This window comes from Eleutherodactylus coqui, chromosome 2 (assembly GCF_035609145.1).
Source record: "Eleutherodactylus coqui strain aEleCoq1 chromosome 2, aEleCoq1.hap1, whole genome shotgun sequence".
NCBI classification, from domain to species: domain Eukaryota; kingdom Metazoa; phylum Chordata; class Amphibia; order Anura; family Eleutherodactylidae; genus Eleutherodactylus; species Eleutherodactylus coqui.
This window is the reverse complement of record NC_089838.1, coordinates 136,027,116-136,052,294: the sequence shown is the minus strand read 5'-3', so window position 1 is coordinate 136,052,294 and position 25,179 is coordinate 136,027,116. Positions and strand designations below refer to the sequence as shown.

The window sequence follows — 25,179 nt, the reverse complement described above, 5'->3', positions numbered from 1 at the left end:
TTGTGCATTAATTATGAGCCATACAGAAGTTATAAAAAGTTTTATACTTACCTGCTCCGTTGCTGGCGTCCTCGTCTCCATGGTGCCGACTAATTTTCGCCCTCCGATGGCCAAATTAGCCGCGCTTGCGCAGTTCGGGTCTTCTGCTGTTCTCTATGGGGCTCCGTGTAGCTCCGTGTAGCTCCGCCCCGTCACGTGCCGATTCCAGCCAATCAGGAGGCTGGAATCGGCAGTGGACCGCACAGAAGAGCTGCGGTCCACGAAGATAGAGGATCCCGGCGGCCATCTTCAGCGGTAAGTATTGAAGTCACCGGACCGCCGGGATTCAGGTAAGCGCTGTGCGGGTGGTTTTTTTAACCCCTGCATCGGGGTTGTCTCGCGCCGAACGGGGGGGGGGGTTTAAAAAAAAAAAAAACCGTTTCGGCGCGGGACATCTCCTTTAATGGATTTGCACTGACACACTCAGGAATCTTATGCATTTTATTAGTGAGTCAGTCTTTCAGTTGAGACAAAAATGGTCAACTATAGTGCGTGTTCACATTCAATGGGGGAAATTTACTAAGACTGGCATTTCCTGCACTGGGCTTAGTACAACTTCCCCGGTTGCATGGTGCACTGAATCCATGAGTAGGTGCAAGCCAATCTATATATATGGCACATCACCAGAAGCCTAGACAGAAATGTACGCCAGGTCTGACCTGATGTACATTTCTGGTATAATTGACTCGAGTTTCTGGCGTAAATTAAATATGAATGTGTTGATCAGGGCAGCAATGAAGCCCTCCCAATAAACCATGGCCGTTTTTTTTTAAAAGTGACAGGGCCAGCATAAAAATGAATGAGAAAAGTAGGAACGCTGGAAACTGGCATAAAAACTTTCATAAATGTGCCCTAATGTGCTCATTACATGCCAATGTAGACAATGTAATAGGAGGATTTCTATCATTTATGATAGGGAGCTATCATTTTTTTAGCCTCCATCAGAGTTTACTCTGAATTACTACTATAGTTCATGATTTACCTGCCACAATAGGTATATCAAACTACTACTGACCACTTGTCCGTTATATGTATGTATGTGTGTGATTGCTTCTCATGCTCCACCCCTGGTGACACCATCGCTCTACCCCAGGTGACGTCATCACAGGTCCTACAACATATATAAAACACAAAGCCTGACCGACTGAAGAACAGCAAAGTTAGGGCTCTTGAAAGGGGAGCACAAAAATAACAAAATAAGAATACAACTAAGCCGTTATTATCTCAGACACAACTCAGCGGTCCTGACAGACACCGACCTGCCAACACCACAGAGATCTGGTGGGCTGAAGGACCTGCGGTGATGTCCCTGCTGTGGGAGGAGCCATTGTGCAGTTTGGTAGAAAGTACTGTATACTGGATAAGCCGACAGCAGCCACCAGGACCTCTAATGACATCACCGTCATGTGATTACCTGTGTGGGTGGAGTCAGAAATCACATGACCAGGGGCTGATCACTGAATCCAGCAGTCTGCTGAACTGGTGATGTCTGGAAATCAGCATGGATGTACCACAGCTGTGTGTGCATGATGTGATTGAATCAGTATGCATGTAGTAGAGCTGTGTGTGGGATGTGTGGGGATCATAACGGATGTACCATGTAGCACAGCTGTGTGGTGCATTGTGCCACCAAAAACACTGGTACTATAATATCCTAAGAATTACTAGTAGTTTATTAAGTGGGAAGTATATGCTTAACTTTATTAACAATGCATTTTTACCACCCATATTCTACAAGCTATACATTCCCAGGTAGTCCATGAATTTAGAAAAACACTCAGATTCCTTAACAATCTGCTCACTTGGGAACACTCTGCATAGACTGGCTATCTGTGAGGCTTTAGTGACATCTAGATGTCTCCAAAGATTACTTCATTCTTTAAAGGGCAGGTGGATTTATAAATATAGATTGAGAGAGAGAGCAAGTTCAGCAGCTGCTGGTTGTTTTCGTGCCATGGAACAGTCTGTGATGTAACAGACAGAGTGTATGTTGGCACAAACAGGCTACAAGTGGAGAAGATTCCCTTCCCTCCTATGCTCAACAGGCTCATCTCCAGGGACTCCTCTGCTGTTTGAGAAGAGAAACCATTACCAGCTGCAGGCAACTGGGACTGTACCAATTTCTGAACTTCATCACAATCCGTCTTCGTCCAAAGCACTCATTGAGGATATTGTTCTGATTCATATACCAGGTTGGTCACCAAATCTTCTCAATACCTATCAATATTTTGAGAACATCAATACTGTATTACTTTGCCATCTAACAAGAAATGCTATGTATAGTCCTTGTCCTCTCTACTCATTCAATAGTTTTTAATCATTAGCCATTATATATTTATATAACATATTCAGTAACTCCAGTTTATTTTTCTACTACTCAACATTGCTACAACCCAAGTCTAACAAGCCCTTAGCAAAGCTTTATCCCGCGACAATACTATAATATCCTTAGAAATAGCTTTCTGGAAGATCTTAAGTAAAATTTCGACTTAATGAAATAATAAAATTACTACAAGAACTAAATGTAATTCCCAAAATGTATCTTGAATATACTATATGGCTATAATAGATGTACCTGACATTAACGAGGAAACCATACACTCTTGTAAAAGGTAAATAACGTGCTGTCAGACTATAACCTTCAAGGGGCCAACTTGACCTTTAAGTAGCAGGAACATTTTTTCTAGTGCAATTTAATATCTGTAATAGAACTAACATAATAAATCAAGGAAAACATTTTCTATTTGTAGAACAACCCCATAGACAATAAAAGAGAGGAAAAACAATTGTGTTATAAATATATGAGGTGATAAGATAATTACTCATTTATTTGGAATATATCCATTTTTTGCTAGTTTTTGCTTAGGTGCTTTTACATGGAACAATTATTGTTTAAAAAAAATCACTGGATCGTACGAATTTGCACAATGATCGTTCAGTGTAAACACGGCCCATGATTGAACGATAATTCCTTCGCTTATTGTTTATTTTATGCAAGCATAAAAATCATCGTTAGCTCGTTCGCTAACTGTTCGGTTTAAACACTGGCCATTGAGTTGTTCTCATTCACTTGTACAGTAGACTCAACAATCATATAAAGCAAAAAAAAAAAAGATTTAGCTGTGAGATGAAATTTACCGCCCAAATGAAAGAGCAAACTGCGTCATTGTTCACTCAGGTTAACGATTTTTTTGTTACATGTAAAAGTACCCTTAGCTGCAGCTGTCAATTTTTTTTATTTCCTGTTTTTCACTTATGTGAAAAAGGCCAATAATTGACTTTTTCAGGAGGTTTCTGAATAGAGATGAGCGAGTATACTCGCTAAGGCAAACTACTCGAGCGAGTAGTGCCTTATTCGAGTACCTGCTCGCTCGTCTCCAAAGATTCGGCTGCCGACGCGGGTGAGCAGTGAGTTGCGGGAGTGAGCAGGGGGTAGCGGGGGGGGGGGGGGGGGGAGAGAGTGAGAGAGAGTTCTCCCCTCCGTTCCTCCTCGCTCTCCCCCGCCGCTCCCCGCCCCCCGCCGGCAGCCGAATCTTTAGAGACGATCGGGCAGGTACTCGTATAAGGCACTACTCGCTCGAGTAGTTTGCCTTAGCGAATATGCTCATCTCTATTTCTGAACCTGCCAATGCACTTTTGGCATAGAAAGAGTTAGAAGGTTCTTTTAAGGATACCATTAGACAGTTTTGTGTGTATAATATGGAAAGTTTCTTGTTAAAATCATACCATTCTCTCTCTTGCATTTGGATATATAGATATTAGCCTTCTTGCCACTCCACAATATTTCATTATTACCATAGAGCTATTTAAATTAAAATAATTCAATAATGGCTGTTTTTTTCATTGGTTAAATATACACCTTAATAGTTTGTTAAGGCAAGAATAATGAAAATAAAGGTTTGGTTCCGTGTTAAGGCCCATTAACACCAGCCGATGATTGCTAAAAAAATCGGCGATCGTTTTAGTGATAATCAGTGCGTGTAAACGTGTGCCCATCGTCCGCTTTTCGGGCACTGCTAGCTGATCATTAAATGCAAGCTAACCTAAAAGTCCCTGTTCACTCTTATCAGACGTTCTCCACGGGGAGTGCTGATAGCATTGTTTCCCCATGGAGAACAAAGGATCTGAGCACAGATAATAGCCTTGGGCTATTAACTGCATTCAGGGAAGGCTTCATTTGCACACCTAATTGGTACTTAAGTAGCTGAGTAGCTACTTAATACTTTATGCAAAATGATCGCTCAAAGCTGTCACTCAAACTGTGGTTTGAGCGATTTTTGAGTGATCATCTGCTGGTGTAAAGGGGCCTTTAGCCATTAAAAGGTATCATATCTACAAGATTACATGGTTTCTCTTGCTGGGAACAATCACATCTACGACAAGAAAACATGAGATAGTTTACTATTTATGACTATTCACCTCTGTGCCTGGGGTTCCAGTAGCTTTATGTTGTTCAGCTCCGCCTTCAGAAATGAACACTGAAAATATTGATTCAATCACAGCCATTCATCAAGCACTGGCTGTGATTGGCTAAGCATCAGCCAATCACAGCCAGCGCTTCCAGGAGGCGGGGATTTTTTATTCCCCAGCCAGAAGATGATGAAGAGAAACATTGCCGGTACTCGGGGAGAAGCTGCGGCGGCATCAGAGAGCCCTTATAAGGTGATATATGTGTTTTTTTTTCTGCAGCTAGGGCTTAGATTAGACTTTGACAGTAGGATTTCCTACTGTCAAAGTCGCATCATACCGCAAGAAAATCGCATTTTCATGCGATGCAAAAGAGAAGAAGGCTTCATAGGGAAACATGGGCTACATAACCTCACGAGTCACGTGCATATCACCGGACCCGCAAGGTTTTTGTGTCGGGTTGTTGCATGCTACAAAACCTTACATGTGTGAAGGAACCCATAGGAAAGCATAGGCTTCACATACATGCGATTTGTAGCATTGTAGCAACGTGATTTTGTCGCCTGTGTGAAGGAGGCCTTAGAGTCATAGAGTTAGGGACACTTTATGTGTTCAGGTAGATTATCCACAGATGGCAGGCTCGTGAGCTAACTTTCCCCCAAGTTGTCACTCTGTTTATCAGTCTTTCTGCCATATATTCAAGGTAGTAAAGCAGCTATTTGAGTGTCACTTTTTAGCAGCCAGGTGGGAGAAAGCTCAGCTTTCACCACAGTTGCACTCAGAAGAAAACGTGAGGAAGAAATTATCAAGGTGCACGCTGAAATAGAGATTCTTTAGAATGCCAAAGTCGAAGCAAAAGCACAGTCTTGCCCTGCAAATACAAAGCTTAAGCTGCAGTTAGAAAAGAAAGCTATGAAGCTGCCAGGTTGTGTTTTCTTGCAAGAAGCAAAAGCTATTGACAAGAAGAAGTCATACAACAGAGTCCAGATGCAGGAAGAAACTTGAACAAAAGGCTGGCTACAATGACTGAGGCCACATGATTGAAGACAAACCCTGAGATTGCCTTGAAGGCGAAGACAAGTATTAAAGAAAAGATAGGAAGTTTGAAAAGGACTTGTGAAAAGGCCTCTGTTGATAAATCCAATCCCGAATTAAAAGTTGCTGAGAGAACCCAGGCCGAGCAAGCAGCCCTCAAGGTCAGTCAGCTGGCAGAGGCTGAAATGGAGAAACATAAGCAGTTTGCAGAAAAAAACCAGTTCAGACAGAAGGAACAGATAGAGAGTTGAGGAAACACCAGCAGAAAGCCTTCCAGATGAAGGGTTAGGATGGCTAGAAAAAAAAGGTGGATGAGGCCCTAAAGCAAAGGGCAATGATAGAAGATAAGTTGTTCAGGGTGATAGGGTTCAGGGTGGAATTAGAAAGCTTTAACTCGCAATTTCTGTCTTTCATGGCTTTGAAGAAACAGAAATGCATGGAGAACATTGATCCATGGAGTGACCGACGGTCTGATGCGACTGAATGGATAATCATAATCATCAACTAGCAATTGCACACTGAAGTGAAAGACTTGGTAATTAGCTACAAGGACGATGCCGCAAAGAATGTACAGGAGCTAGAAAAGTCTAAGAGTGTGTTCAAACAGCAAGTAGAACAAATGAAGGCTCTGACGAACTTAAAGGTGAATTACAAGTTACAGAATGTGCCAGATTGCACTTTGTAGTTAACATGCGAACCGTGAGCACTCAATTTAAAAGAGGTTTCTAGGGATGTGATGACCAGAGAGAAAATTAGAGGAAACAACTTTTCAAACAAGTAAAAGATGTGGAAGTAGAGCTTGAGAATGAAAGGAAGCCACATCACTAGCTGTAGTAGCTAGAGAAAAGCTTGAGCTGGGTTTAAAAGTCTTGGAGGAACAAGTTGACTCTGCAGACAAAACTTTGACTATCCTGTACGAACGCAATTACAAGCAGCATCAGACAAGTGGGGAAAGAAACAAAGACCTGTCAGAGCCAGGAAGAATATGCTGCAGATGCAGATAGTTGTGTTGTAGTGCAGTCAGGGTGGCCACCCACTAGCAATAAAGTATAAAAAGTAGCAAAAAAAAAAGTATAAAAAAAAAATTATACTCCCCTAGAAGAGCCGTCTGGCTTTTCTGTCCGGCCCCGGCAGTCTTATTCTGTCTTCTGGAGGCTGGGGATTGAAAAATCCCCTCCCCCAGAAACCACTGGTGTCATTGCCTGAGTGCTCAGCCAATCACAGGTAGCGCTCAGCCATTGAATGACAGCAGAGTGCTGCCTGTGATTGGTCACAGCGCTCATCCAATCAAAGGCAGCGTTCAGCTGTCATTCAAAAATAAGCCGTAGCTGAGGAAAAAAAAAAAAAAGTATATATCACCTCTCCCGCACTGCTTGGGGCACCGCTGCAGCTTCCTCTCTGTCCCCAGCACTATTTCTCTTTATTATCTTCTGGCTGGGGATTGAAAAATCTCCACCTCCTGAAAGAGCTGGCTGTGACTGGCTGACGCTTAGCCAATCACAGCCAGTATTCGAGGAATGGCTGTGATTGGTTCAATCACAGCCACTCATTGAGCACTGTCTGTGATTGGCTGATGCTTGGCCAATCACAGCCAGCGCTTCCAGAAGGCGGGGGCATTTTTCAATCCACGGGCAGAACATGATGAGGAGAAACCGTGCCGGAGACCGAGAAGAAGCTGCAGCAGCTTCACAGAGCACTTGATGTATGTGTATTTTTTTTAAATTTTCCCTGCAGCCAGGGCTTAGATTATAACTTAGATTATAGGGTTTATATTATATTAGGGCTTAGATTATAACTAGTCTTTTGCAGTTTTCGTGCAGTGCGATGCAACTTTGACAGTAGGAATTCCTACTGTCAAAGACTCCAAAAGGGAAACATGGGCTACCAAGCCTCACGAGTTGCAGGCATGCTGCCGGACCTGCTAGGTGTTGGGTTGTCACATGCGTCAAAATATTTATTCATTGACGTACCTTTCTGAGGGTTTGTTTTTTGCAGGACAAGTTGTGTTTTTCAGCGCTATTATTTTATGTGTCATATAATGTACTTTAAAAAACTTATAAGTGGAGTGAAATAAAAAACAAAACCTTTTGGGGGGCAAAAATGACAGTCAGTAAGATTACAACAATACCAAATTTATGTAGTTTTTTTTTGCTGTACTACTTGTAAAAAATAAATTATCTTTGGGAGAAAAAATATTTCCTGCCACCATCTTCTGACAGCCATAACTTTTTTTTAATTTTTCCATTGACATAGTTGTGTAAAAGCTTGATTTTGTGGGACATCCTGTAGTTTCTATTGGTACCATTATCAGCCAGGTGGAAGAGCCCTGTAAGAGACAGGTGAGCCCTTCCCACAATTGCGCCCAGTCTGAGAAAGGACAGGCTGTGCCAATGGCCTCAAGCATGACATTCTGGTACAAACTGTTTTGGGGTATCAGGCAAAAGGCCTATACCTCGTTAGGAAAGAATTTTATGTCAAAGTTTAGATGGTGAACTTTTTTTTTTCTACACTGCGTTATGTAAAGTGTGTGCTAAATAAATCAAATTGAGGTACATAGTAACATACAGCGTTTTCCCGAAAATAAGACAGGGTCTTATATGATTTTTTTGCCCCAAAGGAGGCGCTAGGGCTAATATTCGGGGAGTGTCTTATTTACTTACTCAACAGGTTTGAAGTTTAAAAATGCCATCCCCAGGCTGAGGGAAAACTCTGCTGTGTAAATTAACAGCAGATTTTAAATCCACAGCATGTAAATTAAGGGTACAGGAACATGGACAAGTTTTCAATATAATTTTCTTATCCTATTCTTGTCCGATTTTGAGACAAGACTAGCATGTGTCAATGAGTGGTCTCCCGCACATCGGACAGCACACGGACAGGATGTACAACTGAACCTCCAGCCAGAGGTTCCAATGTAGATATGAAACTGGCTAAACTGTAATATGTCTCCACACAGAAAAAAAAATAATTCAGATGTCACGTTTACTTCATGATTTTTCATAAAGCCAAATGAAGGGGAATCTCTATTTAGAAAACAAGATGTTACCTGTGACAATGACTTAGCTGTGCACTCTTGTGTAGACCTAGCATCGTCACTTACATTAATATGTAGGGTTGAAGGAGCATATTCATTTGTACCACCAGTATTTCAAGTCCCAGCTGCCAGAAAGAGGTTAATGCCACATGCCACTACCACTAGCCATCATTTCCACCTAGCTCTGGAATTGTACAGAGCCATTGTATAGCATCCACAGAAGTGAAGGGGGCCTTACTGTATTTCTGTATGTCTCCGATTTCATATCATGCCATACAGAAGTATAAGTACTTCTGTTGGATTCCGTTTAGTGGCATGTTCAGTTGCATCTCATATTATTGAACTATACTCCGTAATAGAGTGCTGTAAAAGGCACTATACATCTTCATATTATAACTTTGTGTGACTATCTCTTTGCAGCACTCACTGAGAGTGCCATAAGGTAGTGCCGGTCACGCTGATTGCAGTGATATGTCTGCTGCGTAGATCTGTGCAGTAGATTTGGAGAAATTTACATTTTATTAGTAGCAGCACATGCACAGAAGTAGTCCTACATATTATTGAGCTAAAGGCTAGCCACACCCACTCCGCCCTCCAGCCAATGATTGGCAGTTCTCTGAATATGCACAGTAATAGGACTGGCAGGGTGGGTGTAGCTGGCCTGCAGCTCATGAATATCCAGGACTATTCCAGGTAGTCCTCTGTGCATTTGCTGCTAATGATAAAAGGCAAGTTTCTCCAAGATTACTGAAGAGATCCATACAGCAGACATATCACTATAACCAGCATGCCTGTCACCACGTTGAACCACCCTCAAAGAGGAGTGAAAAAAGACGGTGACAGTCTCTTTACAGTTACTGTACAGTCAGGGCAATAAAAAATGGTATGTAAGTCAGTACCTACAAGGGCTAATTAACAGAGATGAGCGAGTAGTGCCTTAGCCGAGTATCTCTCCCCTCGTCTCTAAAGATTCGGGGCCGGTGGGGTGACAGGTGAGTTGCGGCGGGGAGCGGGGGGGGGGGGGGAGGGAGAGAGAGAGCTCCCCTCCGTACCTCCCCGCTCTCCCCCACGCCTCCCCGCCCGCTGCCGGCCCCCGAATATTTAGAGACGAGCGGGGAGATACTCGGCTAAGGCACTATTCGCTCGAGTAATGTGCTTTAGCGAGTATACTCATCTCTAATAATTATCATTATATATATTTTGTTAAATAATTTTAGCTTGGCTCCATTACAGTAGAGCTGTGACATGTGATTGTAGTGGTGCCTACAAACGCCTGAGCTCTTCTAGGGTAGAACACATTCCTTGTCTCATGGTTGGGTCAGGCTGCTACATATCTGTATTGTTTATCCACTGCTATAGAAAAGTTTATTCTGTGTTTCAGGAGGAAAGTAACAAGAAGATGACAGTCACTTACTCTAGTAAAGTAGCTAATGCCACATTTTTTGGGTTTCATCGACTGCTGCTCAAGTGGAGAGGTAGCATTTACAAATTGCTCTACAGAGAGTTCCTGTTGTTCATCAGTTTATACACCGCATTGAGTGTTATATACAGGTAATAATTACTTCTTCATAATTACATGCACACTGTACATGCAGTGCTGTATATACATATGCTTATATTTAAACAAAGATGGATTTTGCATTGTACAAAAAAAGGGCCTTGCATGGAAATTTTTTACGCAAATGTCATTTGCATGATATTCTAGACAGGATTCTACATGCCACTAGCCATCATTTCTGTACAGAATAACAATCTGAAATGATTATCTTTTGTATATACATAAAGTGAACTGTTGAAAGCAATGGGTGCTGATTGGGATGATTTTTATATCCTATATTGCCATGAGCTGCATGGGATAATCAACGAAATGTATCTTGCATACTATGGGGGATTAACAAAATTTGTATTTGTTTGCAAATGCATGTGCTTCTGGTATATCTTGCAGTGTAGTAGTACTAGTTTCCTTGTTTATGAAAGCCTTGCAAAAAAAAACTATGAATTTCTATATATGCCACAATAGGGGTTTGAGCACTAATTTCCCACACAAATCCAACTTCACTACTGTCCTGCATATGCTGACTTTATACACTGTTTTTTTTATAAATTTAAATATCTGCGCTGATTAATTTTAATTTACTGTATAGCCAATCACAGAAAACGGCCATGTACTTACTGTATAGCATTCAGAGCTTTGTGGGCTCATACAGTGCTCCAAATCCCCTGCACAGATTTAAAATGACCTATCAACAGGTGTGAGCACCATAAACTTAGTTATGGTCCTCATATGGCAGGTTCCCTGGAGTTCGGCTTTGTATTTCTTATACCTACCCCGGCTCCCCGATCCAGCACTGTCACCACCGAAAGTCAGTGCAGACTGTGCAGCCGGACCACTGGTGTTCCCTCTAGTTGGTTGAATGCATATGGCCAGCCAATACCCACCTGAGTCACCAGCAGATTCTTTTGGCCATCGGCAGCCGTGGGTGAGCATGGTCCGACCATGTGCAGACCATATCTTTCAAGCCATAAAATTATCTTCTGCTTAATCTTTCAGGTCCATTATTGTGTCAAAACTTGAGCCCACTAAATGATCCTCTTGTACTTTGAGCCAGTCCAACATTGCATACAATACAAAGTATGATTTAGGCAAAATATGTGCATTTAAAACTGTGCTATCGGAACCAGAACTTACAGTAGTCTGATACAGGAGGCATTACTTTGTCAAAATGCAGTGCTGTAGAGAGCATTGCATTACAGAAGCTTAAAGAGCTTTTTTCGTCTTTAAATGTACATTTTTCTTTTTTTTTATGCAGATAGATGACGATAGGGCTGAGAAAACAGTCTTCACTTAGCTGTATAACAGTAGAGGGCGCTGCATTCAGAGGTGTCTGCACCCATTCTCCACAGATAAGATGCAGATATGACTGTACTGTTGTGTATAACAGTGTATGAAGGGTCTCCATTAGATATACTTTATTTGCAATAACACTCCCTGCTCATATGCTGCAATCATCCCCAGGCACTGTGAAGCAAAGCCGTTCTATTTCACAGACGGCTTCTTCCCTTACAGCGCGCTCATTCGCTGCCTGACGCAATACACTGACATGAGCATAAAATCCATCATTCAGCTGGAAAGAAGATAACACAGACTGCATGCTGTGTTTGCTGTTCATGGGAGCTGCTGATTACATTGTATTCAGCAGAAAGCCCATGGCAGAATAAAGGAGCTGAATGCAGAGTACAGACCACCTGCTGTTCTCTACATACAGATCCCAGAGGCTCATTTACATGCATATTAAGGTGATAAGCTGTTAATGGACATTAATGTCCTTTAGTAGTTTATGCAAAACAATTGCTCAAAACCCAACTTTTGAATGATTATCTTTGCGTGTAAATGGGCCATAAGTTGTCAGAGATGTGTCTTCTAACAAGCTGTTGTCTGATTCCACTATAAAACATCAGAACTGTAAATGCAGCAATACATGTAAAATAGGTAAATTTGTAAAAAAGGTCTGCGTGGAAACCATATATTTAGTACTGAAAATAGAATTATATATCATTATGGAAAAGCAGGAAGTATTTGGTCAATATTATTTATCATTTAGCCTCTTTGCCTTATATCTTGTGTTCGATACACTTTGCAATTCATTCTTGTCCCCTTCTGTGGTCCAATTAGTAATCCCCTCTAAGACCCAGTTAGTAATAGTGTTCTCTCTCTGGCCCGTAATTGCATTTGGGCTGCAGGTATATCCACGACCATAGAGAACAATGGGCTCTATGTCGCGGATATCCAAAGTAAATAAGAACATGCTGCGTTCTATTTTCGGCGAGTGCATTACACAATTCTGACGCACTAATGTGAGTGGAACTGTTTAAGTCAATGAATCTGATTAAACCACGGATCAAAGGCTCGCAGAATCCGCAATTTAAATCTGGTCGTGTGAGACCAGCCTAATTGAATAAGGGTGAACCTAAACTGCAAAACACAGCAACAATTCACGTTGTTTAAAAATATAATCTTTGTTCAGAGTCTTTTTTCATACAGTTTACATTGCATCTGTTCGTTGTTGGTGGTCTGGTAACCTTTAATGAAAAATGATCAAGAACATCAGTATTAGGGAAAAAAACAGATTAACTTAAATATTTGGAAGATTTCTGTTAGTGCTCTTTAGCCAAGGCATCTCTACTTATCAGCTGCCTAATGCTTCATGCCTTATATGTAATTTAACCTAGGTCATAATGAACTAAGTGACAACATAAATTACAATTACTTTGAAGTTGCATATAGGGATAATACGTAGTTGCAGCATAAAACAGCTGCTTTTCTATTTTTTTTTTTAAATGCTAATACTTTATTCTCCAAATACTTATAATGCATACATGGTTTTTGTACTCTGATTATTACAAAATGACTAGTAATTATTAGGAAATTATAGTACCAGTGTTTCTGGTGGCACAGCACGCCACACAGCTCTGCTACATGCACGTTACACACACACACAGCTCTGTTACATGCATGTTACACACACAGCTCTGCTACATGTACATCACATACAGCTTTGCTACATACATTCTTCATACAACAGGGATCAAAAGCAGCACAGCAGAGTCTGCACACACACTGATCAACCCCTGATCATGTGACTCTGGACTCCTCCCACATAGGTGACTGATCACATGACAGTAACATCATGGATACAGCAGTCTGACACTGCCTCCCCTGCTGCACTGTCCTACAATGGCCTGCAGTTCTCCCATACCACGAGACCAGATGACAGGCGTGGCGGAGGAGTAGGTGCTCTTCTCTCCCCAAAATGCACCTACCAGGTCATCCCCCCTGTACCCTCACTCACTTTTCCATCATTTGAAGTACATATGCTACGGCTTTTCTGCCCGCTGTCCATGCGAGTAGCAGTTATTTATCGCCCCCCAGGTGCAGCTCGCCTGTTTTTGGACCACTTTGCTGCCTGGCTCCCCCACTTCCTATCCTGTGAAATTCCAACCCTCATCTTAGGTGATTTTAACATCCCCACTAATGACCCCAACTCCCCATCTGCCTCTCAGCTTCTTTCACTCACCTCCTCCCTTGGTCTCTCTCAACTCACAGCCTCTCCCACTCACAGGGATGGCAATACTCTGGATCTGGTCTTCCTCCGGCTCTGCTCTGCTTCCAACTTCACTAACTCCCCTCTCCCGCTCTCGGATCATAACCTCCTCTCTTTCTCAGTCACGCTCCCTAACATCTCTCTAGACCCACCTACCTACGGTACCTACAGGAACCTTAAGGCCATTCACACCCAGAACTTTGCTGAATCCCTACAGTTCTCTCTGTCCCCCATCTCTCTCCTTACCTGCCCCAACCTGGCTGCTGCTCACTACAACACCGCTCTCAAACATGCCCTGGATGAAGCGGCGCCCCCCCAGGACCCGAGCTATCTGATGTAGAACGGGGCAACCCTGGCTCACGCCTCAAACGCGCTTTATCCGGCGGTGCTCTAGAAGTGCTGAACGGCTGTGGAGGAAATCGCAAACGTCCGCAGACTTCCTCCACTACAAATTCATGCTCAGAACCTACAACCTTGCCCTCCACCATGCCAAACAAGTCTATTTCACCTCTCTAGTCTCCTCACTATCCCACAACCCTAAACGGCTCTTTGATACTTTTCACTCCCTTCTCAGCCCTAAACCACAGCCCCCGGTGACGGATCTCAGTGCCGAAGAGCTGGCTGCTTACTTCAAAAAGAAAATTGATGACATCCGTCAGGAAATAACTTCCCAACCCCAGACTAGCCCTGACCCTAGTTTTGTCAGCACTGCATCTAGCTCCTGCTCACTGTCTGTACTCAGACCAGCGACAGAGGAAGAAGTCTCCAAATTGCTCTTCTCTGCTCGCCCCACCACCTGCGCTAGCGACCCCCTCCCCTCACACCTCCTCCGTTCCTTCTCCCCAGTGGTCATCTCCCATCTCACCACTATATTCAACCTCTCTCTGACCTCTGGCATCTTTCCCTCTTCTTTCAAACACGCCATCATATCCCCACTGCTAAAGAAGCCGACTCTGGACGCGACTGATGCTGCCAACTACCGACCCATCTCAAACCTCCCTTTCATCTCCAAACTACTAGAACGGCTGGTTTACTCCCGCCTTGTAAGCTACCTATCAGAGCACTCTCTCCTAGACCCCCTACAGTCTGGCTTTCGATCTCAACACTCGACAGAAACTGCCCTTACAAGGGTATCCAATGACCTACTGACAGCCAAATCGGGGGCCATTACTCCCTACTGATCCTCCTCGACCTCTCCGCAGCATTTGACACTGTTGACCACAAACTCCTCCTCAGTATGCTATGCTCCATTGGCCTAAAGGATACTGCCCTCTCCTGGTTCTCTTCCTACCTATCTGACCGCTCTTTCAGTGTCTCCTTTGCTGGCTCTACCTCCCCTCCTCTTCCCCCTTGCTGTTGGGGTCCCCCAGGGCTCTGTCCTCGGCCCCCTTCTTTTCTCTATCTACACAGCCCCTATTGGACAAACCATCAGGAGATTTGGCCTCCAATACCACCTGTATGCTGATGACACCCAGCTATACACCTCTTCCCGTGACATCTCTGCACCTTTACTCCAAAACATCACTAACTGTCTGTCCGCTGTCTCTAACACCATGTCCTCTCTCTACCTAAAATTAAACCTCTCTAAAACTGACCTGCTGGTATTTCCACCCTCCACTAACCGACCTCATCCTGACATCTCCATCTCAGTGTGTGGCGCCACCATAACTCCTAGACAACATGCCCGCTGCCTTGGAGTCATATTTGATTCTGATCTCTCTTTTACCCCCTACATCCAATCTCTGGCCCAAACATGTCAGCTGCACCTCAAGAACATCGCAAGAATCCGCTCTTTTCTCACTGTGGACACGCTAAAAACGCTTACTGTTGCCCTCATCCACTCCCGGCTCGATTATTGCAACTCGTTACTGATCGGCCTCCCCTGCACCAGACTCTACCCTCTCCAATCCATCCTGAATGCGGCAGCCAGGCTCATCTTCCTGTCCAGCCGATACTCGGACGCCTCTGCCCTGTGCCGGTCACTGCACTAGCTGCCGGTTAAATACAAAATTCAATTTAAACTCGCCACCTTCATCCACAAAGCCCTCCACAGTGCAGCGCCCCCCTATATCGCCTCCCTCATCTCAATCCATCACCCAGCCCGGGCTCTCCGCTCTGCTAACGAAACCAGACTGAGCGCCCCTTTAATTCAAACTTCTCATTCCCGCCTCCAAGACTTCTCCAGAGCAGCACCGGTCCTCTGGAACGCACTATCAAAGGCTACCCGAGCAATCCAAGACTCGCAGAACTTCAGACGTGCTCTAAAAACGCACCTCTTCAGGGAGGCATACCGAATTCCCTAAACGAACCCCTCTGTACTCTGCCTGATAACATGCTCCCTGACCTACTGACTGCAATCCCTGCTAGCCATCATAAACGGCTCCTGCAGTCATACTGTTTCTGCCGTCACACGGCTAAATGTCTGACCATTGTCTATGTGTATATCACCCCTCACTCTCCACCTCGCCATACAGTGCACATCTCCAGCCCCTTTACCTTCTGTATCACCCCATTACTTGTAGTATGTAAGCTCGTTGGAGCAGGACCCTCACCCCTAATGTTTCCATCAATTGATTACTATGTAACCGTGGTTCTGTAATGTTTGTACTTTTGTCTTTCTGTATCCCCCGTCTATGTAAGCGCTGCGGAATATGTTGGCGCTATACAAATAAAGTTTATTATTATTATTATTATCTCAGGTCTTGTAAGCACACAGCTGTTGTAGGTGTTCATTACTATTCCATCCCCTACAAACCCCCACGGCCTCAGTTGCTATGGCATACTAACAAACACCTAGCTGGACAGCAGCCATGTGCTTACAGGACCTGTGATGACATCACTGTCATGTGATCAGGGGCGGAGCATGTAACTCACTCAGGATAGTAACATAGTAACATAGTATGTAAGGCCGAATGAAGACATTGTCCATCTAGTCCAGCCTGTCTATCCTACTGTGTTGATCCAGAGGAAGGCAAAAAAACCCAAGGCCAGAGCCAATTAGCCCTTTTGGGGGAAAAATTCCTTCCCGACTCCCTAATGGCAATCAGACTGTTCCTTGGATCAACCCCTAATAGTTCCTACCTGCCTATATACCAGGATTGACACTTAACCTAATATTTATATCCTGTAATATCCTTCTCCAGAAAGACATCAAGTCCCCTTTTAAACTCCTCTATGGATTTTGCCATCACCACTTCCTCCGGTAGAGAGTTCCACAGTCTAACTGCTCTTACAGTAAAGAACCCCTTTCTGTGTTGGTGATGAAACCTACTTTCCTCTAATCGTAGCGGATGTCCTCTTGTTACCTTCGTGGTCCTGGGTGTAAACAGATCACGGGAGAGATCCATGTGTTGTCCCCTCATGTACTTATACATGGTTATTTGGTCGCCTCTTAACCTTCTTTTTTCTAGAGTAAATAGTCCCAATATTGATAACCTCTCGGGGGATTCCAGTCCCGTCATTCCATGTATTAGTTTAGTCGCTCTTCTTTGAACCCCCTCAAGCACTGTGACATCTTTCCTGAGCACCGGTGTCCAGAATTGTACGCAGTATTCCATGTGAGGTCTGACAAGTGCCTTATATAATGGAAGGATAATGTTCTCGTCCTTCGCCCCTATACCTCTTTTGATGCACCCCAAGACTTTATTTGCCTTTGCAGCGGCTGACTGGCATTGGTTACTCCAGTTTAGTCTATTATCCACTAATACCCCCAGATCCTTTTCCATATCACTTTTCCCTAGTGGCACCCCATTAAGTGAGTATTTGTGACATCCGTTTCTCCTGCCCATGTGCATAGTCTTACATTTTTCAACATTGAACTTCATTTGCCATTTTTCTGCCCAAGCCCCCATCTTATCCAGGTCCGTTTGTAGCCGCACATTGTCTTCCGTTGCATTAATTATATTGTATAATTTTGTGTCATCTGCAAATATTGATATTTTGCTGTGCAGCCCCTCTATCAGGTCATTAATAAATATGTTGAACAGAGTGGGGCCTAATACTGAACCCTGTGGCACCCCGCTAGCGACTGTGGTCCAATCAGAGTACGAACCATTTATTACCACCCTCTGCTTTCTATCGTTGAGCCAATTTTTTACCCACTTACACACGTTTTCGCCCAGTCCGAGCTGCCTCATTTTGTATACTAGCCTATTATGTGGCACGGTGTCAAAGGCTTTAGAGAAGTCCAGATATACAAGATCAATAGATTCTCCCTGGTCCAGCTTAGAGCTTACTTCATCGTAGAAACTGATCAGATTTGTCTGACATGAGCGACCCTTCATGAATCCATGCTGGTGAGGAGTTATTCCCTTAATCTCCTTGAGGTACTCATCGATGGCGTCTCTCAGAATCCCCTCGAAAATTTTTCCCGTTACTGAAGTGAGACTTACTGGCCTGTAGTTACCAGGCTCACTTTTGCTCCCTTTTTTGTAAATTGGAACCACGTTGGCAATGCGCCAGTCCAATGGTACTATTCCGGTCTTGATAGTGTCTAGAAATATTAGGTATAGCGGCCTAGCTATCTCGTCACTTAGTTCCTTTAGTATCCTTGGGTGTAATCCATCTGGGCCCGGTGATTTATCAATTTTAGTTTTCTTTAGACGCTTCCGCACCTCCTCCTGCGTTAGGTATGAGATATTTTGTGAGGGGTTCGTTTTATTCCCCTGCATCTCGTGTGGCATTTCCTTTTCTTTGGTGAACACACTTGAGAAGAAACTGTTTAGTAGATTTGCTTTCCCTTCGTCATCATCAATGATTTCTCCTGCATTGTTTTTTAAAGGGCCAGCGCTCTCCCTGCAAATCCTTTTGCTGTTTATGTAGTTGAAAAATAGCTTCGGGTTGTTTCTGCTCTCTTTTGCGATCCGCCTTTCTGCTTCCTCCTTGGCAGTTTTGATCGTATCTTTGCATATTTTGTTTTTTTCCCTGTATAATTTTAGCGCTTCTTCGCTGCCTTGTTGCTTTAGTAGTTTGAACGCTTTCTTCTTTTCGTTTATTGCCCCTCGTATCGTCTTGTCGAGCCACATTGGTTTCCTTTTAGCTGAGTTTCTTTTATTTTTAAAGGGAATGAACTGCTCACATGAGGCGATTAGGATCCTTTTGAACTTTTCCCATTTTTCCTCCGTACTGATATTTTTGAGGATGTTGTCCCAATTAATGTTACCGATAGTAGTTCTAAGCTCATCAAATTTTGCTTTACTAAAGTTTAGTTTCTTTGTCTCTCCCTGATAAGGCTTCCTATTGATTGACAGCTGGAAGTTGATTATATTGTGGTCGCTGTTCCCCAAGTGCCCCTCAACCTGCACCCCCTTTATACGTTCTGGTTTGTTAGTTAGTACTAGGTCCAGAATGGCTCTCCCTCTTGTTGGTTCCTGCACAAGTTGGTTCAGGTAATTGTCTTTAATTACTCTCAAGAACCTATCACCCCTGTGAGATTTGCAGGTTTCGTTCTCCCATGTTATATCTGGGTAATTAAAGTCCCCCATGATAATTACTTCATTTCGTTTTGACACCTCTTCTATCTGCCTTAGTAGTAAGTCTTCAGTTTCTTCTGTTGCTTTTGGTGGTCGATAGAAGACCCCTATCAGGATTTTGTTATTTTTTCCTCCCTGTATTTCTACCCACAGAGATTCCACCTGTTCGTCTCCTACCCCTATATCCTCCCGTAGCCTCGGCTTCAAGTTCGATTTGACGTACAGACATACCCCTCCCCCTTTCTGGTTCCTTCGGTCTCTTCTGAAGAGATTGTACCCCTGCAAATTCACCGCCCAATCGCACTTATCATCAAGCCATGTTTCAGTAATTCCGACTATATCATAATTTTCATCAGTCATTCTTGCTTCAAGCTCGCCCACTTTACCGATCAGACTTCGTGCATTCGTGATCATACAATTTATATCATTTTTTTTGTTTTTTAAATTTGTTTTGTTGCTATGCGTACTTATGGCCGATCTATCAGTTCTAACTGTACTAACCCCACCCCCTGCTCGTCCCCCATTCCCTTTGCTTGGACCCAGATCGCTAATTACACTGGCTACCCCACTATTTCTCATTTTACCCTCCCCCCCAGTCCCTAGTTTAAACACTCCTCCAGCCTTCTAGCCATCTTTTCCCCCAGCACAGCTGCACCCTCCCCATTAAGATGCAGCCCGTCCCTACGGTAGAGCCTGTAGCCGACCGCAAAGTCAGCCCAGTTCTCCAGGAACCCAAATCCCTCCTTCTTACACCAACTCCGGAGCCACTTGTTTACCTCCCTAAGGTCCTGCTGCCTTTCTAGTGTGGCTTTAGGTACAGGTAGTATTTCTGAGAAAACTACCCTGGAGGTCCTCGCCCTGAGCTTGGACCCTAAGTCCCTGAAATCATTTTTGAGGGCCCTCCATTGACCTCTAACTTGTTAATTGGTGCCAACGTGCACCATGACTGCTGGATCCTCACCAGCCCCTCCCAGTAATCTGTCAATCCGATCCGCGATGTGTCGAACTCGAGCGCCAGGAAGACAACACACCGTTCGACGATCCCGGTCTTTATGGCAGATTGCCCTCTCTGTCCCCCTAATAATTGAGTCCCCCACCACTAGAACCTGTCTAGCCTGCCCTGCGCTCCCCGTCCCCGTCTCACTGGAGCAGTCATCCCCCTGGCGTTCAGAGGGCGTGTCGTGCTGCAGCGGTGCTGGCTCTGTAATGGCATCCCCCTCATCTGCCAATCTTGCAAATTTGTTGGGTTGTGCCAGTTCAGGACTAGCCTCCCTGGTTCTCTTCCCTCTATCCCTCCTTCTTTCTGTCACCCAGCTGACTGCCTGCTCCCCCTGCTTTTCCGTACTACCATCCGCCCCCGCCTCTACCCCAGCGAGTGCCTGCTCAGTGAGCACCAAACTCCTTTCCATGATGTCAATGGCTCTCAGTGTTGCCAGTTGCTCATTTAGATCCAGAATTTGGGCTTCTAAATGTGCGACGTGCATGCATCTTGCGCAACAGTATGCACCCTCGATCGGCTGATCAAGGACCGCATACATTGCACAAGTAGCACACTGGATGACATTGCCAGGCATGGAGCTCATCCTAATGGGGATCTACAATTTACTTGTTGAAGTAGTGAATATAGACTTGCTCACACTCCGCTCACACGCTGCCGCAACCGCTGTCCCGCTGCCGCAACCGTTGTCCCGCTGCCGCAACCGCTGACCCGCTGCCGCACCCGCTGACCCGCTGCCGCAACCGCTGACCCGCTGCCGCAACCGCTGTCCCGCTGTCGCAACCGCTGTCCCGCTGTCGCAACCGCTGTCCCGCTGTCGCAACCGCTGTCCCGCTGTCGCAACCGCTGTCCAGCTGTCGCAACCGCTGACCCGCTGTCGCAACCCCTCACCCGCTGCCGCAACCCCTCACCCGCTGCCGCAACCCCTCACCCGCTGCCGCAACCCCTCACCCGCTGCCGCAACCCCTCACCCGCTGCTGCAACCCCTCACCCGCTGCTGCAACCCCTCACCCGCTGCCCCTCTCGCGCAACCTCTTACCCGCTGACACTTATGCGCAACCAGTCAAAAATTTCCCCCCCCCCCCTCACAAACACTTAGACCCCCAGATACACACACACACAGAAGACACAACTAACCAGATACACAGAAGACACACAGCTCACAAACACACAGAGAGGTAGATACTTATCAGCTCCTCCACTCCTCCGCTCCTCCTGGTGACGTCACCCGCTGTCCCGGCGGCCGCTCACTCTGCCCTCCTGTCTCAGCTGCTCCGCTGAACTCCTAGTGGCCTCTTGGCGCCGGCTGCTGCGCTCCGGTCACACTGGTCACTCCTGCCCCCGCACCTGCTTCGGCTGCCGCTGCCCCCGCACCTGCTTCGGCTGCCGCTGCCCCCGCACCTGCTTCGGCTGCTGAGCTGCTCCGCTGCTCCACTGTCCCCTTCAGCTCCCCGCTCGTGCCTCCGTCTCGTGCCGCTGCTCCTGGCGTCTGACGTCAATGAAGGATGAAGGACATTTGATGACATCACAATCGTGATCAGGGGCAGAGCATGTAAATCACTCGGGATGAGCGTCACCATCATGTGATCAGGGGCGGAGCATGATGGTGGTGTCATCATAGGTCTTTCATATGGAATGAGTGAGTTACATGCTCCATCCCTGATCACATGACAAAATATAAAGAAGAATCTGTGGCAGCATCAAATGGTGCAAATAATGTCCAAGTTTTTATTCCTCCATATCCATAGCAGAAAATGCTACGTTTCGACCCCAAGGGGATCTTTGTCAAGCTTAAAGTGATATTGACAATGTATACCAAATATACAAAAAAGATACAGAATAAACCAATCATGTTAAAAGACATCAGTGCATCAGCTGTGATCAACACTCCACCAATTACACAGGTGCAGTGGATACACATAAATAACATTACAAACATACCTCAATACCAAATAAGAGAATAGACGATCAACTGTGATACCTCCATATACCAGCTCCATCCACTATCCATCAGCATCTTACATTATCATACTTTCCAATGATGTATAGTGTGTCTAGTTCACAGCGCATGCGCGGGTTCTTCTCTCTATAACCGCGATGCTTAGTCACCAGGTTGCCCAGCAATGCTGAGCGCACTGGCGTAACTATAGGCAATGCAGGGGATGCTGTAGCACCCAGGCTGAGGAGCCATGGGGTTCCCAAGAGGCCTCTCTTCTCCATGTAGGAAGCCCAGTACTATAAATAAAGCATTATAGTTGGGGGCCTTGTTACAGGTTTTGCATTGGGGCCCAGGAGCTTCAAGTTACGCCTCTGGCTGAGCGTCACCTACTGTTCACCGCGCATGCGCGGGTTTTCTTCTAGCCAGCGCGATATCAGATCTCCCAGTAACGCATTGTGTATAGTTATTTAGCTCATCCCAAATTTGCATGTGCAGATACCAGCATGAACAACACAGCACTGTACCATAGCCTCAGATTTTCCAACCCTATCAGCCAAAACTAGCAGGCTCATTATTATACATTGTAATGTATAGATGCAGGCTTATTGATGTATATTAGTATATCTACCGTATGTACCCATCACCTTACTAACCAGAATAGACACAAGTCAGTAGGTCACTAGAAGTTGACACGTATGTTAGATATATATACTGGCCCTCATTATCCACTTGTTGACCATAATATGCAAAAATAAATAGAATATAAGATGCCAATCGGCATGCATATATCTAAACATTATATGCATCCATGTATAAAAGAATAAACGTTCACCCCAATCATATGCCTATCCATGTATACTGCTATAACCAAATGAACATAACACTGTTACCCATACTGGGGCCGCACATGCTTTATAGGTCACTATCCAAACTACGTCTATATCAACACAGAGGCATCACCCCCCCCCCCCCCCCATCTTCAACCTTACAAAAAAATAGTGATGCATATATACCATATTTCCCTTTTCTCTCACTGCTGTCATATTTTAATCAGCACATCACTATATCAGGTATTTTTCAATTATGATTCATCTGAATAACAGGACAAAAAAATTGAGGGATCTGTATGTTCGATATCAATCTTTATTTATTAGTCCTAGGATGAGTACTAGGATAGGACAATCGTTTCTGTTAGATTTCAGCATTCTCAGAATTTCCATTTTGTGCTTGTAAACCCCTTTTAATGAAGTAAATATGTTATGATTACAAAATACTTGCTAAATGAGCAATGCCCATCAGTCACAGTTATAGAGCCAAGGTGACTCTATTATGTTGTTCACAAATTAGCTTCATGCCAGCCAAACCAGAGATTCTGACAAAAGGAAGAGTGACCCATTTGTTGACAGCACTGTTTTAAAGTTCTTGCCCCTTGCCAGTACAGAATATGGTACTTGTGGGATGAGATGCTTTAGAGGCAGCACAGGGAGGGTATTGGTACTCTTTGAAAATACACAGTGGGCGGATGAATAGTTATTTTTAATACAGTGCTCCATCAGAAAATTAATATAGATTTGCTCGTATCAGCCAAATGAGAGAATGCCCGAAAAGGAAGGGTGACCTATCTGTGGGCAGTACTGTTTTGGGGTTCTCCTCTCTTGTCAATACAGAGCAGTGTACTAGCACTGGTTCTTCTATATTCAGTAATACCCCCATTGTAGCCCCAATCTACTTACAGGACACATGGGTAAAGATCCTTTTACTCGCAATGATTATTGCTCAAAATTCGTTCAAATGGCTGAAAATGAGTGATAATCGTTACATGTAAATGCTGGCAGTCGTGCACTATTCGTTCAATTAAAACTAGGCAAGGTTTTTAGGCTGGCATAAAATCCATTGTTTGATCGCTGGAAATTCTTTCAGTTTGAATGCAGTTGGTTGAGTGTTTCCAGCAGCCAGTAATGGTTTGGTTTTGCTTTGCATGCTCAATTAGTGCAGTATTTACTCAAGGAGAACAGTGGAATGTGTTGGCCAGATGTTTGCTCAGATACACTAACAATCGCCTAAACACACTCCTAAATCTTTCAATCTTTTGGCAGTTTGAGTAATCATCTTTGCATGTAAAAGGGCTTCATGCCTATAATGGAGGGAACATCTATTGGCTTCAGGGCGCAACTTAATAAATTCCAGGCCCCATTACATACTTGTGCAGAAAAAAAAAAATACTCCTTACAAAGAATCCCCCACCCCTTTGGCATTCCCTAAATCTTAGATAAAAGTAATAATGTAAAATTGTGTGTTATGTCTCAAAACAGGGGTAATTACAGAGGCCTGGTTGGGATGGACACATTACCAACCCAACACTTTTCTTGACCACAGTGACAGGGGTGGAGTGTTAAAAGTGGTCCTCTGTGAGCCTTTGCACCTCCTAAGACTTGTAAACTTGCTGAGCTTCAGTGGTCTCACACAGAAGCCGTTCAACAAGCTGCTCCTGGAACTGCAGGAAAGGGTGGCTTCTTGTAAATTAGGTAGGCATTAGAGGTAGGGATCTGAATAAGGTAGATCAGCACCTTTTTAGACTATTGGATAAAGACAATCACGTGAGTGGGGACCACTCACTGGGGCCTCCGGTCACTACTTCAGGCTCTCAACTACCTTTGGTAGCCGGGAGCAAGGAGATTTTGAATTTCCCGGGCCCTCTCCAGCTTCTGCTCATTTTTCCAGCGGGTGCATGCACAGAAGCAGGGGAAAGGTCCGTGGAGCAACATCACATCAGGGAACATCACCAGAGGCCTTAGGTAAAAAGTTTCATCTCCCCTCACAGAAAGATGAAACTTTAACTTTTTAATCTTTTTTTAGCCTTCACATGATCACCATTATCCGGTAAATAACGGTGATCAGGTGACCGGAGACCACACACTTCAGTCCCCAGTGTCCAAGCTGTCACACTCCCTGACCCTGCAGCTTTATTCTACAGGACCAACATGTTTTCACAGCCCTGTAAAATGAAGCCCAGACACTCGGGACTTGAGAATATGTATGGGTGGTCATTCTCTGCATGAAAAAAATCACTATAGATTTTAAGATACGCAATATGTTCATTATTACCACAGGTTCTGTGCGGAAAATCCCTAATTAGGGTATGTGCACGCGGAGGA

The 25,179-nt window shown here is 44.5% G+C and overlaps 1 protein-coding gene across 3 annotated transcripts in view; it reads left to right on the top strand.

Annotated features, from left to right (window-relative positions):
• Positions 1-2,020: 2,020 nt before the first annotated feature.
• Positions 2,021-25,179, top strand: part of LOC136611781 (bestrophin-3-like) — an 80,306-nt gene continuing 57,147 nt past the window's right edge. For 2 of the 3 annotated variants that reach the window (XM_066591630.1, XM_066591629.1), the window contains exons 1-2: positions 2,021-2,231; positions 9,897-10,066. In XM_066591630.1, coding sequence (XP_066447727.1) covers positions 9,915-10,066 — 152 coding nt within the window. In that variant the 5' untranslated portion in view covers positions 2,021-2,231; positions 9,897-9,914. Of the gene's footprint in view, positions 2,232-9,896; positions 10,067-25,179 lie in introns of those variants that run through there. The other variant, XM_066591631.1, reaches the window with a different exon arrangement.